General features: G+C 37.7%; 1 protein-coding gene across 1 annotated transcript; it reads left to right on the plus strand.

Moving 5' to 3' along the window:
* The first annotated feature begins 8,102 nt into the window (after nucleotides 1–8,102).
* LOC131371203 (polymeric immunoglobulin receptor-like) lies at nucleotides 8,103–13,745 on the plus strand. The gene is made up of 5 exons (XM_058419053.1): nucleotides 8,103–8,178; nucleotides 8,335–8,649; nucleotides 8,727–9,029; nucleotides 9,115–9,172; nucleotides 13,540–13,745. The coding sequence occupies exons 1-5, from the start codon at nucleotides 8,118–8,120 to the stop codon at nucleotides 13,571–13,573; spliced, it is 771 nt and encodes a 256-aa protein (XP_058275036.1). The 5' UTR covers nucleotides 8,103–8,117; the 3' UTR covers nucleotides 13,574–13,745.
* The last annotated feature ends 2,387 nt before the right edge of the window (nucleotides 13,746–16,132 follow it).

The following is a 16,132-nucleotide window of genomic DNA, read 5'->3' on the forward strand; positions in this document are numbered from 1 at the left end:
TCTACATTCTACTCCACTACATTATGCTACATCTCTTGTTACTTGTATTTAGAAAAGTGTTTGTTCAGGCTTTGATATATTTGGACACTGGACTACTGCACCTCGCTCCTGCCAGGTCTGCCTCTGAGCACCATTCCACTTCTGCAACTGATCCTGAATGCAGCTGCTGGACTTGTTTTAAAACTTCCTAAGTGCTCCCACACCACCCCATTGCTACTGTATGTCCCCCCCCACTGGCTTCTAGTAGCCACACAAATCAGATATAAAACACTGAGGCTTGCCTACAAAGCCAAAAACAGACCAGCAGGATCTAAACTCCACTTCTAGATATAGAGATATGAATTACTAAAAAAGAAGAAGTTTCATGAGTGGAACAATGAAGCAGAACTTTAATAAATAAATAAATAAATAAATAAATAAATAAATAAATAAATAAATAAATAAATAAATAAATAAATAAATAAGACTAGATATACTGCCAAAGACACAGACATATCATGTTCTGAGAGTTCAACAGTGTTTCATGTTAAATTTCACAGAGCCTTTAACAGGCCTAGATGTCATAAAGCCACATGTTTTTTTTTTATCTCTATCACTACAAAAACGTGTTCCTTGGTCAGCTTTCTTCTTCTCTTCACACTGCTTTTAGACCACATAGTGTGGTGAGCAGGAAGAGGAACTGCTTGAGCCGCTACAGACACAGTACCAACTTCACAGAGAAGCAGGACGCAAGAAACCCTCACATTTCATTCAACATCAGAACAAATCTAACATGAGCTGCTTTTTTATTTTTATTCTCATCATTTCTGGTAAGTACATTTCTCATGCTCTCTTCTATCCTACTTTACTTTCATATGCAATGTAAATAATTATTACATCAAACCCCTAAAGTATTGGAGCATCGTGTCAACCGTCAGTAATATGTTGTATTAAGTATAAAAAATATTGTTGTCACTGAGTAATTGTCGTGTTTTTCTGTTCTGTATGCAGTTGATGTCATTCAGTCATGGAGGCACTTTAGTCTTAAACCTGGATCATCTGTCACCATCCCATGTCGTTATACTTGGGAATATATACGACATAAGAAATACTGGTGCTCTGGTTATTGTTTCAGTTCCTGCACAATTCAGGCATATGCCAGTTATACAAAGGGGAGAGTGACAGTGACTGATAACCCAGCTGAGAGTTTCTTCACTGTGACTCTGGATAATCTCCAGACAAAAGACACTGGATGGTACTGGTGTGGTGTAGAGATAGCTGGATCAGATGTTAGAGAAGCCCTTCATATCACAGTGAAATCAGGTATTGAACTACAATCTGCAAAAAATCTGTGAATTTATCAGTGATCTTATGTTGCTAAGGTGTAAACATATATAACTGACTATATACATTATTTGTGCTCAGATCCTGATCTGTCAGTGAGGGAGAGCAGAGTGAGAGGTGAGGAAGGAGGCAGCGTCACAGTCCAGTGTCTCTACAGCACTGAATATCAGAATACACAGAAGCAGTGGTGCAGATTCAAAGATGGACAGTGCAACACAGTGGGGACTAAAACATCCCAGAATTCAGCAGTGCAGTTCAGTGATGATAAGAATAGATCCTTCAATGTGCAGCTTAATGGAGTGAAGAAGAGTGATGCTGGCTGGTACTGGTGCAGTGCAGGAGATCTGCAGGTTCCTGTTCACATCAATGTCACTGATCCACCTCCAGGTATTATCACAAACACTGATCCCAACTTTAACAAATGATGAGACAGAAATCACACTGATTATTTTTCTTTGTTTTGACAACAGTGACTACAACAGTGACTACAACAGTGACTACAACCACTAACAAGAGTCACATGTAAGTAGGAAAGCTCCATTTTATTTAGTCATGGTGTCCTCTGCAGTTTTATACATGATCTATATTTATTAACTTTTTCAGAAAAGAAAGAGTGCTTAATGTGTAAAACAAACAAATTAGATAATAAAAATGCAAATCATTATAAATCTGTCTACATAAAAAATTAAAGGACTGTAATCACCATGACCCAATATGTATGAATGAAGGAAAATATTTTGTGATCAAGCTTTATTTTCTTTTTCTTTAATGTTTTAAACAGATCTGTCTCAAAGAACAATTCAGGTAATATCAGATGTACATATTTGGAAGAAAATAACAGTTCTTTTTAACATTTATTTGTAACTTGACCTGTTTCTCCCCCACAGCAACATCTGTGTATTCAGTCCCCAGCAATAATGAAACCATGTGAGTGCAAAAACACCTTTATTCTCTCTTACAGAAAATGCTGAACACTTTAGGCCATGATGTTGTTCTCTGCAGTTTTACAGACATTTGTTTATAGACATTCATAGACAATTAATTGTCTTATAAAAAAGATGAAGATGTGAGCATTACATGATCATTTCTTGCTTGTAAAAACTTTCTCAGGTCACAAGGGCTCATGTAAACACACATGAAATCATTAAGTGCCAAATTAATTGGAAAGAGAAATTTACTGCTGATATTTTATATTTCATGACAATGTACAGAACAGGTAGAAATGGGAGTGGGACCCTGACCCATTGGTACCTGCTGGCTCTTCTTCTGCCACTGGTGATACTGGTCATCATCATCTGCATGCTCAGAAAGAAATGTGGTAAGTGTCCCCTGGTGTGTCTGTAGTTTCACATTAGTTCATTCTTTTATTATTTGAAAGGAGCAGGACAGAGATGTTGTGAAAATCCATTTGCTGGAGGTTTATTAACAAGAAATTCAGCACAATTAAATATAATTCAGTGATTCCACAACCAGAGGACAGATTCAAAGATTGGACAGTCAGATAAATCAGTCAGGAGTCAAACACAGCAATCAATATATCTAGAATCTGAGGACAACAGAGGGAATAAAAAGTCACACTGATTGTGAAGCCTCGCTAATTATTACCGCTCATGTGAGTTCTGAGCCGTTATACTGTATTTACATGTCATGTATAACCCTTGTCTTTCTCCTCTGGAGATACTGTTGATTGCTGACTTTGTGCTTGAGCCTGTAGACAGAACATGAGTGCAACGATTAAGGAAAAAATTCTAAAATTTAGGTGATGAGGCCTCTAATGGCACAAAGGATATATTATTATTATTATTATTATTATTATTATTATTATTATTATTATTATTATTATTATTATTATTATCTGTGCTCTTAACTGAACAGAATTGAACTTAGTTGACTATGTGTAAATTAACTAAATTTTTAATTAATTTATTTATTTATTAACTTCAGAAGCAGAGAATCAAACCAGGACCAGAGAGAGGAGCAATGACACCACTGTTCCCACAGTTAGTACTGCATCTCATGTGTTATTTTAGTGCCTGTTGTACCTTTTAGCAGTTTTAATGAACAGTCATTACCACAATTTCTCATCAGTGCTTTTATTTAACAGTAAATGAAATCTTTTCAGGCTGAGGAATCCTACAGCTCAATTGTTTTCAAGTCAAGAAAGAGGAAATTAAAACAACTGCAGTCTTTTTTTTAATACAGATAAAACAAAAAGATAAATAAAATATCTCATCGTTAAGCTGGTTCAGATTACAGTTATATCTAGGTGTAGAACAGAACTGCATTAATTACAATACTATATAAAGAGAAGTGTGTGTGTGTGTGTGTGTGTGTGTGTGTGTGTGTGCGTTTAAAAAAGGTCACGTTTACAGATGAAGACTCCATTATTTACAGCACTGTGGCAGTTTCTAAGCCAAAGGTAAGATCAGTCCACTGGTCCAATTCTACATTCAATTCCAAATGATGATGATTGTTGTTGTTGAAGTTACGTGTGTGTGTGTGTGTGGGTGTGTGTGTGGGTGTGTGCGTGTGTGTGTGTGTGAAGAAAAAGCCAACTAGTACAGAGGAAGACTCCATTATATACAGCACTGTGGCTACAGATAAATCAAAGGTAAGATGTCGATCCACTGGTCCAATTCTGTATCAGTTACAGTATCTGTATCATTCCTCATTGTTATTATTATTATTATTATTATTATTATTATCGTTGTTGTTGTTGTTGTTGAGATGTCTCCATCTCCTTTTATTGATTTGTTATCCTATTGTATTCACCTGTTCCATGTATCTGATTAGTTTCTGTATTTATACTCTGGTAATGCAATGGCTCCTAAACTCTTGTGACTTTTACGCTCTAGCCAGTAATCACTGGAATTGAAATAATAATAAAATAAAATAATTCTGTACTTATAATAATAGTATAATTTTAAAAAACTCTTTGTCAGATATGCAGTCATTTACTCTAATAATAAACCCATGAAGATAAGATGATTTTTATGTGCATTTACACATACACAAGTGTGTGTGTGTGTGTGTGTGTTTGTGTGTGTGTTTGTGTGGGTTTTGGGTGGTTTAGGGTAAGAAAAAGTCCACTTGTTCGGCTGAAGACTCCATTATATACAGCACTGTGGCTACACGTAAACCAAAGGTAAGATCCACTGGTCCAATTCTACATTAAATCCTTATAATTATAATAATAATAATAATAATAATAATAATAATAATAATAATAATAATAATAATAATAATAATAATAAATAAATAATTTATATAATTATAATTATAATTATTATTTTATTTATTTATTTTTTTATCATTCTCACTGTTGTTGTAGAAACATCTACAGGCTTCAGCGTCAAAAGTTAATGAGCAGGATGTGACCTACAGCTCTATAAACACTGCTTCTAAAAATAAAACTGTGAGTAAATTATTTTAAATGAAGTCTGTTCCAGTTCAATCCAAGCTACAGATCCAAGTGTATAAATCCATAATGACTGCTTTACTCACTAATCTGCAGGGACTTTATTCATATCCTGTTCTAGGTGTCTCCAGATGATGTCGCTAATGAGACCCGCTACAGCTCTGAGGTTTACCAGTAAGAGGCTCGTGATTGAAAAATGATTCTTAACCCACTCAAATATGTAGAGGAAAATTACAAACCTTTCACACAGCAAGTGTATTTATTCTCTTTAGAGATTGATTTACTGTTTGGATGGAAGGAAACTGTGTGTGGTGCCTCAGGGATCTCTACTGGGTCTCGTGTTCATCCTCAACATCTTTACAGACAAAATCCCAATCAGGACAAGGACAATGTGAAACTTATTTATAGTGTGTATATTTCATTTTTAAAGTATCTTCGAATCCTTTTACAGTAGCTCTCATTATTTTCATCCACATGGCATACAGCCCTTAAATACAACATTAGTGTACAACATAACACACTGCAGAATCCACACAGCTTAACGAGTAAAAATGTGTAGGAAAAAGATCTTCTGTTTAAACATTAAAGTTCTCCTTTTTAAAATTAAAGCATACTATTATTACGCTCTGCTACGCTATTATTATAACCACCCAGTGAAGTCAGTGTTAAATATGAGTGATGATTGGGAAAACCCTTCACACTGTGAAATTTCTACTTTATGCATATAATACTGAAACATTTTCCAAGGTGAAATGTTTCTCTTTTCATAATTAAGGAAATAATTCAAGATAATGGAGCACAAGCATCATGGACGTTCTGACAAACCGTGCTGGAATCTGATTTTAATCTGAATCGATTAGGCTCGTGACCCTTTAACGATGAACGGACCATTCACTGTGGGAGAATATCACACTCAGTCTCTAGACAGTCCGACTGGATTTTCAGCACCGTGTTTGTTAAACTGGTTCTTTAATCCACGTGAAGCGTGAATAAAATAACACAATATATTTATGGTTTCTAAAAGTGGAAGTGTCAAAGCTCTAAGCAGAAAACCTCAACGTGAATTCATCTTTTTTTTTTTACTTTTTCTGAGAATTGCACCAGAGTGACATCTGATGGGTTTTTCCCAGAATTTCACATATAGTGTATGACACTGGAGCACGACTGCCTGCATTTCTATTAAAACAAAACTATTAATTTCTTGCACTTGCCTTTAAAGACATTTATAGTGTTATATATACTGTACATTGTTAACAAAAATTTAAGTTTTTAATGTTTGGAATAAAACACAATAATTTATTGCTTTACAGTGTGACTGCATTTGTCTTGTAAAATGTTTTAACTGTTGATTCTTAATTCATTTGGTTCTCTAAATATAATTTTTCTTTAAATACAAAAAGTCTGTATTTTGCTGTGAATAAAACAAATCAAAACTTGATATGAACAGAGGTTTATAACAGTGGCGGGCCGTTCATTTCACACCTAGGCCTTTACTGGTGTCCTTCCTGAATTAATCACCTCTATATCATCATGACGCCACCATGGGCGTCGCTAGGCCATTTTCTAAACTGTACACAAATTGGTGATCTCTTCAGTCCCCTTTGAATTTCATATGAAAACGGCGGCAGACCTGCGTTCTTCAATCCACAGACCGCGGCATCACAGTGTGAGGATCAGAGGACAAGGGTGTGTGTGTGTGTGTGTGTGTGTGTGTGTGTGTGTGTGTGTGATGCACCTGCACTATTGATTCTGAAGGCCTTAAGGCAGATTTCTTTCACCCTGAAATATGATTGGATAAATACTCATATCATAAATATACACTACTGGAAGCAGCGCAACCAAGAGAAAAGCTATGAAATGTAGAGAATAGACTAATGGGAATAATTTAATACACATTCATGGAAAAATATATTAAATATATTAAAATACTACTCAGTGATTCGGATCACTGCTGTTTAGGCCAGCAGAGGAGGCCTTGCTGGCCCTGACGGTCCGCCACTGGTTTATTATAAATTGAATTTACTACACGTTCAACAAATCTTAAAAAAAATAAAAATAAATTCCCTCCAAATTTTCTTTAAACAAAAAAATAATCATTCTGCATTGAGAAAAGTCATAGGAACCTGACACTGCCAGAGGTGAGGATCGAACCCAGAAATTCCATCCAGAGTTACGTCTCCTACGATGCAGTAAATCAGACCCACGTGCAGGATAAAAGAGTTCTTGCTTTTATTAACTTAAAATGGCATTAACAACATGACCTCACTTACACATTACACAAAATAACCAAAACATGTATACCTGAAGATGTGAAGGTTTCACTGAAACAAAAGGCACAACATGAATAAACATAACAAAGCACCTAAAAAAACAAACACAGCATTAAACAATGACTTTACACAGACAGGTACAAAAGGGCAGGTATAAATAGGGTAACACATTAGGAATAATGGGAAACAGGTGATAATGTGGGAAACAGACCAATAGGAAAGGCGTGACACAACACACGTGGAGAAACACATGACATAAACAAGCTGTAGGAAAACACCAGGAACTCATCAGGTGTCTGGAACTACTGGGACAATTCCCTGCCAGACCACCAGAGGGGGTGCCAGACACATGATGATCTTTTTAGAAGTATCTGAGTTTTAATTATTTTAATGAAAGTAGAGAAATAGACAGAAACTGAGCTCCAAATTCGGCTAAAATGACTGATCTTTGCTCTGACTGCAGTGGCATGCGGCTATTTTTACAAGCTCTTTTCACAGTTATAACCTGGTTGTGTATCCATATAAGCTATATAAATACATATAAAGCATACATACATACATATAAAGCATTTCCATCATTTTCACCCAGAAATATCAGTCGCTTCACAAGGGCAAATAATTCCCGGTAATGGAGCAGTCTCTCCACGAAAGAATGTGATCATGTGAAAGTGTGAGTTTATAGAAGGTTGAAAGTGGAAGTGTAATGATTTATAATTTCAGTATGTTTGTATCTATTGACTTTGTTTTTTCCTGCAGTTGTTGCCTGTGGATTGTTCATTTAGAGATCTAACTCTACTTGGACTTTTGTAATGCAGCTTTCTGACAAATCTCAAAAGGAAAACTATGCACACTGACTTTTAGTTCTTCTGTGAATGTAATAAAAATCTCAACTTATTTATGTATGTTTTTATGCATTTATTACACTTTTAAACTATTAGAAGACCGTGGAATTTCCAACATGCTGCTAGTTGTTTCAGATGTCTGAGTGTATGTCTGTATGAGATTTTTTTTTTTTTTTTTAAAAAGGGAAAAAAGGAGGTCAGCTGGTATAAAGCGACTTCGACCACAAGTAGGAAGTGCATTTATCACAAGTCTCTTAGAGAATCATGAGCTTTTACTCACTATGTGGTTCTGTAACTCTCCTTGGGTTATTCCTCTGTCTATCAGGTAAGAATAAACCTGTATCATTCTTTTTTAACATCTTTCATCACTGGTAGATTAAATGTGCCTCAGTAGTGACACAGTGATTCCTGATCACTCTGATCTTCGTGATTCAGTGTCTGAGTAACGCTAATAATGTTTCCTAATGTGGTTTGCTTGCAGAGGTAGAGAGCATGAGGACACTGAAAAATGTAGCTGTAAAACGTGGAGGATCTGTCACTATTCCATGTTCATATGAAGGAAAGTACAAAGCAAACCGTAAATTCTGGTGCAAAGGGTACTATTGGCATTCCTGCAGCATCGTAGCCTATGCAAACTCAAGTGGAAGTACATCAGTCATTGATCATCCAGCACAGAATTTATTCACTGTGGAACTGAACAAAGTCTCTGAGTCTGGAACGTATTGGTGTGCTGCAGAAATTCCAGATAAATGGCAACCGGATGACCATGAATATTTGTACCTGATGGTTAGTCAAGGTGAGAAACCTAAATGAGGCAGATTAATAATTGTTATAGAGTCCCTTACAACACTCAATTACTGCCTCTATATTCAGATCTGTCAGTGAGGGAGAACAGAGTGAGAGGTGAGGAAGGAGGCAGCGTCACAGTCCAGTGTCTCTACAGCGCTGCATATCAGAATACACAGAAGCAGTGGTGCAGATTCAAAGACAGGAAGTGCTGGACATTTACAAAGACTGAAACATCCCAGAATGCAGCAGTGCAGTTCAGTGATAATGGGAATAGATCCTTCAATGTGCAGCTTAATGGAGTGAAGAAGAGTGATGCTGGCTGGTACTGGTGCAGTGCAGGAGATCTGCAGGTTCCTGTTCATATCAATGTCACTGATCCACCTCCAGGTATTATCACAAACACTGATCCCAACTTTAACAAATGATGAGACAGAAATCACACTGATTATTTTTCTTTTTCTGACTCCAACAGTGACTCCAACAGTGACTCCAACAGTGACTACAACCACTCACCAAGTCAAGAATCACATGTAAGTAGAAACGCTCCATTTTATTTAGGCATGGTGTTGTCTTCTGCAGTTTTACACATGTTCTACATTCTTGTATTCTATTTGTTAAATTTCATCAACTTTCCAAGAAGAAAGTGTGCTTAATGTGTAAAACAAACTGCCAGTCCTAGAAGTAGATGGCTAGAGGATGGGAATTGGGAAATGTCCAAATTATATAATGAAAAATTTAATAACTTTAGAAATCTGTCTATACAAAAATGACCTAATGTACATGAATGAAGGAAAATATTTTAAGTGACCAAGCTTCATTTTATTCTTGACAGATCTGTCTCAAAGCACACTTCAGGTAACATCAGATGTTCACATTTGGATGAAAAATATTCTAACAGTTAATGTTAGTGTTCATGCTGAACACTTTAGGCCATGATGTTCTCTGCAGTTTTACAGACATGTAAATTTTTACGTGTTCAAACATCTGTTCAAGTGTTAAACACCAAACACTGCTGTATTGATGCAGTAAGTGAACATGTGACTATTACACATGATACTTTCTTGTCTTGTAAATAATGAAAACATCAAAACCCTAAATTTGAGTATTTTATCAACCATCAGTAATACGTTGTATTGTCAAGTGTCATGTCACATGGCGTTAGGTTTGCAAAATTTCGGGAATTTTCAAGGCTGGAAATATTCTATGGGAATTAACTGGAATATATGGGAATTGACAGGAATTAATAGGAGAAATTAGCAAAATTGTGGATTAGCCTATAACAGGGAACTTAAATGTAGTTGAAAAAAATAATCAGCATAATCTTAGTTAAAACAACCAGATTTAATGCAATTTCAGATGAATTTCTACCCTGTATATTCCTCAGTCACATACACTGACTGAGCAAACATTTAGGTGAGATAATTAAAAAATAAATAAATAAATAAATAAACTAAAAAGGACCATCCCTCACACACAATCCCCCTTAGTCTCTTAGGCGGACTCTAAGAGGGGGTCTCTTAGGGGGTCTCTTAGGGGTCTCTTAGGGGAGACAGCCCCCCCCCCCCCAGGCTCTGACTATCACAAAAATATTGAAGCCACAGTTCTGCATTTGAACCCGAAGATTATAATTTTGAATGGGACTTTTTTTTTTGGAAGGTGTTAGAATTTTCGGGTTCACTCTGAGAAAATCTTGAGTCGTGCTGCTGCTGCTGCCTCTAGAGCTGAATTCAGGGAAGAGATACTAAAGAACCACACAGAGACAGTGATTGAATAATAGAACTCCTCTTACTGAGATAAACAGGGAGTATTTATACAGAAGAAAGGTATAATCTTCATTATTATCTATAGGTAAACAAAAGACGTCAGCAGACACAGACGTGGTGGTTGACGTGTTCACTGGCAGTTTTGCGAGTTTATTACGAAAAGACAGAACTGTTACTGAGTGTCTGTGTTCAGCACATGTTCTCAAAACAGAACAGAATTTCTAGGACAAAACAAAGGATATCAGAGCCCAGAACAGAGTGTGCCTAGATATAGAATATATCAATGCCCTCTTAGGTCCCAATGGGACCTGTGCACGCTCCTATGGAGCATCAAAACAGTCTTACTGTCAACTGAGCCATCCCATAGCCCCAATCCCACACGACAGTCACCCTTTAAGGCCGCGCATGCCAGAGGTCAGAGGGTGGTCCTGTTCAGCAGAAAGCAAGACCTACTTCATTGTACTGATTGGAACTGCCACAAAAGTATTGTTAACTAGGGCATCTACAGATCACCTAACACAAGCAGAAATGCACTTAAGGATACACGGTAAGAACAGAAAAACCAAAACAATAATCACAACAACGGGTATAATGGAATGCTGAATCCAGTTACCCCAACCATCCCAAACACAAGACAGCCATGCAAACCAAGAGTCATCACCTGGTGGTGGACTAGCTACAGCCTTTCTCATATGTTGAATAACATTGGTGATGTTGTGAAAGTTATCAGGAATAAAAACACTGCATGAGCTGTTCAGGTTCATGTCTGTAAGATGTTCAAGCATCTTACAGACACCTCCATGCTCTGCAGTCAAGATGTCCAATATCATCCTATTCTGAAGAACCACGTCTCTTATATCCTTTAATTCACCATTGACTAGCTGCAGAGCTTGTTCAGTATCATTCGCTAAGGATAAAAGCATATATGTTAAGCCATTTATTTTATTAAGTGTGGCCGCGGTACCTCCTCCGAGGAACACGGACCATCCTACTGCTGCACCTGGTGAAGTCCAGGGGTCAGCTAGGGTATACCCTTCAAAATATCTAGGTACATAATGCCTACTTCGGTGATAAGACACAGGGGACTCAAAGTTGGGATTTTGCCAAGGGTTACGTGTGTACAGAGACACTAGGGACAACAAGGCTGGGTAACAGCACCCTGTGGTGCTATGGTGCCTATTCCAATGGCGAGGTATATTAGTATAAGCTTTACTTCCACATACCCACAAGACAGTGTTAGTTGTTGTCAGAAAACTAAATGGACATTTCTGTCCAGTGATGAGACCATCATTAGATCGAGGGAAATCCTTATCATTAATAAAACAAAAAGGATTGGAGCCCTCTTCCGAAGCTATCACATCCACACGAGTTTTGCACTCAGAGTTGCCGAGGGATAACTGGTCACTAGCATTCGAACAGAGACAAGTGTCATCCAACTTTTTTGGGACAATAAATACCTGAGAATTGCCCAATAATACATCAGGGGGAGAGGTGCACTCTTCCCCAGGGAGACCATCACATGTATTCAGGCTGGAGTTACAGCCAGGCACTGGATCGGTCATGTCATGTCCTGAGCGAAAAGCAGCAGTTAGCTGTAGCAGCCAGACAATATCAGGGGGAACTAGACAGAAAGAACTGTTCTTATTGATCTCAACTGCAGTATTATTATCTAAAGGAAATGATGACCATTGAGTTCCAATGTGATGACAGACCCAACAAGATGCATCATGAATGTCGAACAAATTGCGAGCGATTTCAAAAGAAAAAGCGCAGGCTAAATTTCCACCACACTGCTGCTGAGGTGTAAAACTACTAACATAGTGGCATAAGGCCCCTACTAAAAGTATAATCAACATTTTTCCACTTATTTTCCAAGCAATGGCTGAGTTTGCCTATCAGGATCACAACGTGAGCAAGTTCTCGAATGACCAAAGAGTCTACAAAACCAGTGTCTAGGAATGTTATTAGTTCTAGACCTGGTCGGATTATCAGACATGTGTGAAAGCTAATACATACGTTTCTATATGTGTATGTGAAAAGGTGAGATGAGATGAGGCCCCCTAAGGGCTGCTTGATTGCAGTTGTTCTCCTTTCTTAGTTGTCACTGGAACAGGGCACTGTTTCACCCTGCTGGCGTGGATCCACTGAGGTTGAGAGTCAGTGAGGACAGCAGTGCGTGTGACTGCTACCACTCTAGTTGGATGGCCAAAGGCTGCTTCCCCCACTTTCCTGGGATAGTGCTTGAGTGTAATCGCCAACAGTCACCTCCAGGTCACCTGCAAAGGCAACACCAGGATTACCTTTAGTCCAAGGGGTTGGAAATGGCCTGGGATTTTGGGTGTGGCGTCACGTGAATTTCACAAAGAACTGAGGGAAGGAGATCCACCCAGTTTTGGCTGTTGGTTTGTAATAACACCTTAGTGAGTCTGTCTTTAATGGTTCTATTCTTTCTTTCTACTATCCCTGAACTTTGGTGATGGTATGGAATATGAAAGTTCTAGTCAATGTTGAGATACTGACAAAGTTTCTGGGTCACTTTGAACGTGAACAGTGTACCGTTATCACTGTCAATTGATTGTGGGATACCATACCTAGGTATGATTTCTTTTGCCAAAATTTTAACGACAGTATTTGCATTTTCCTTTGCACAGGGAAAAGCTTCAACCCATTTTGAGAACTTATCAACAATCACCAAAAGATATTTTAGGTTTCTCACAGGTGGCATGTGTGTAAAGTCAATATGTAAAGCTTGAAACGGTGCTTCTGGAGGGGGTAACGCATCCTGTTTGGCAGTTTTACCCTGAACGTTGGCTGTGGCACAAATCAAACATGCATCAAGTAGCAATTTGGCAGTTTTAGTGGCATTAAGAATACAGAATTGTTTGTTGATGTTTCTAATCACCCCTCTTCGTGCGGCATGTGAGATACCGTGAAAATGGCGCACGAGAAATGGTAAGACAAGCCTAATACACTCAGACAGCTATAATGTACAGAGTTTAGTAAAAGAAAGAAAGAAAGAAAGAAAGAAAGAAAGAAAGAAAGAAAGAAAGAAAGAAAGAAAGAAAGAAAGAACCTGGTGAGAACTAACTACTGAATCCAAGTGTGATTGACCCCTGGTGTGTTTTCTGTTTCAGAGAGCCAGTGCAGTTCTGTATCACACACAACTGAAGGACGTGATCTTAGTGACATCAAAAATATAAGAAGCTGGAATGTTCGAATTATACAATTATTTTCAAACAAACATCACAGTGTGAGTTATTCCTTTTCCATTTCCCCTTACAGATCAATGAATTCTATCTATCTATCTATCTATCTATCTATCTATCTATCTATCTATCTATCTATCACCTAATTGTACAGAATTTATCTTTATCTAAGTACATTCAATTTCAATTATATATTAACATTTTGTGGTGAAATATGACATTAAGTTGTTGATTACAATAAAGTTTATTATTAAAAAGTTCCCCTTTCTCTGACTTGCTCAATGTCTCTATAATAAATATCAGGCAACTCAGGTGTTTGTTCAGTCCCTTGATATATTTGGACACTGGACTACTGCACCTCACTCCTGGCAGGTCTGCCTCTGAACACTATTCCACCTCCCAGTTCTCCCACATTGTTATGCCCCCCCCCCCCACTGGCTTCCAGTAGCCAGATGCATCAGAAAACAGACCAGCAGCCTCTAACCTCAAAGCACTTGTCACACCCCTCACTGCAGCACACTTCCTCTGACCTTCTAGCTCTGCTCGACTGGTCACACCAAGACTTACATCAAGATACTTCTCTGTTCACCAGTTATTTTTTCACACTTCTAGATACAGAAATATGAATTATTAAAAAGAAAACATGTTTCATGAGAAGAACCATGAGGCACAATGAGGCAGAACTTAAAAAAATATAAATAAAATAAATATAAAACTAGATATACTGACAACGACACAGACATATCAAGTTCTGTGAGTTCAACAGAGTCTCATGTTAAATTTCACAGAGTCTTTCACAGGGCTGGACGTCACACAGCAACATGTTTTTTAACCATATAAAAGGATTCAGAGAAATTATTTATGAACAATGCAATGAAGATATGATCTTATCGATGACTCTGCCACTGTGGTGCAAACCTTAGATAAGAGTGACATGAAGTAATAAAACTAGAAAAGCTCTACAGTGTATGCCATGTGTCTGCACTGCAAGTCTGTCTTTTTGAGATATAACAGCTATAAAAATGTGTTCCTTCATCAGCCTTCTTCTTCTCTTCACACTGCTTTTAGACCACATAGTGTGGTGAGCAGGAAGAGGAACTGCTTGAGCCGCTACAGACACAGTACCAACTTCACAGAGGAGCAGGACGCAAGAAACCCTCACATTTCATTCAACATCAGAACAAATCTAACATGAGCTGCTTTTTTATTTTTATTCTCATCATCTCTGATCAGTACATTTCTCAAGCTCTCTTCTATCCTCTTTACATTCATATGCAATGTAAATAATGCAAACATTAAAACCCTAAATTTGAGTATTGTATCAACCGTCAGTAATATGTTCTATTGTCAAGAATCACATATTTTGTTGTCTCTGAGTAATTGTAGTGTTTTTCTGTTCTTTATGTAGTAGATGACATTCAGTCATGGAGGTATTTTAGTCTTAACCCTAAATAATGTGTCACCATCCCATGTCATTATAATTGGGACTATATATGATGGCTAGGCAATGCTGGACATTTACAAAGACTAAAACATTCCAGAATTCAGCAGTGTACATCAGTGATAATTGGAATGGTTCCTTCAGTGTGATGATGAGTGGACTGAAGAAGAGTGATGCTGGCTGGTACTGGTGCACTGCAGGAGATCTGCAGGTTCCTGTTCACATCAATGTCACTGATCCACCTCCAGGTATTATCACAAACACCGATCCCAACTTTAACAAACAATGAGATAGAAATCACACTGATTATTTTTTCTTTCTCTTTGTTTTAGCAACAGTGACTACAACAATGATTACAACCACTCACCAAGACAAGAGTTACATGTAAGTAAGAAAGCTCCATTTTTTAGGCATTGATTTGTCTTCTGCAGTTTTAGACATGATCTATATTAATTGTCTTTTTCAAAAAACAAAACAGTAAATAATGTAACTGTAAGTGATTAATGTCCTTTCTACAACAGCAATCAATGACCCATGAGGAACTATTAGGTCAGTGTAGTTTCTAAGGTCATTATAGACACGAATTCCTTGCTGTCACAAGCTGACAGATGAAATGGCAGATCTGTGATGGTGTGAAAGTCCCCAAGTGGCTCTGTCCATGGCTGTCTCCTGGGCCACACAGATCCATTCATAGCATCAGTGGGCACCATCAAGCGACGAGACTCCGACCAGGGGTAGGGCAGTGGTCACAATGGAAACTGGCAAAGATAGATAGATATTAAGTATGATTCTGATCATTTGATGTTTAAGGACAATGTAGGTTATGTGAAACCAAAAGACCATCCACCATTACTCTGTAATCAGAAAGCTTACTTCTGACTGCATGTGGTCCTAGTACTAGCACCTCTGTCTTGTCAGAGTTAAACAGGTGGAAGTTAGTGGCCATCCAATGTCTAATGTCCTTTACACATTCTTCTATCTTAATAAGCTGGTGTCTCTCATCTGACATAGATGAAACATATAGCTGTGTGTCGTCGGCATAACAGTGGAAGCTAATACCATGTTTATGAATAATTGCAC

Source organism: Hemibagrus wyckioides, linkage group LG20, assembly GCF_019097595.1.
Source record: "Hemibagrus wyckioides isolate EC202008001 linkage group LG20, SWU_Hwy_1.0, whole genome shotgun sequence".
Taxonomy (NCBI): domain Eukaryota; kingdom Metazoa; phylum Chordata; class Actinopteri; order Siluriformes; family Bagridae; genus Hemibagrus; species Hemibagrus wyckioides.

Excerpts from the sequence above, each read along its gene's own strand:
- LOC131371203 (XM_058419053.1), top strand. The coding sequence starts at position 8,118 with ATGAGCTTTTACTCACTATGTGGTTCTGTAACTCTCCTTGGGTTATTC. Across the intron at positions 8,179-8,334 it reads GTTATTCCTCTGTCTATCAG|AGGTAGAGAGCATGAGGACA; the intron begins GTAAGAATAAAC and ends GTTTGCTTGCAG. Across the intron at positions 9,030-9,114 it reads TGTCACTGATCCACCTCCAG|TGACTCCAACAGTGACTCCA; the intron begins GTATTATCACAA and ends TGACTCCAACAG.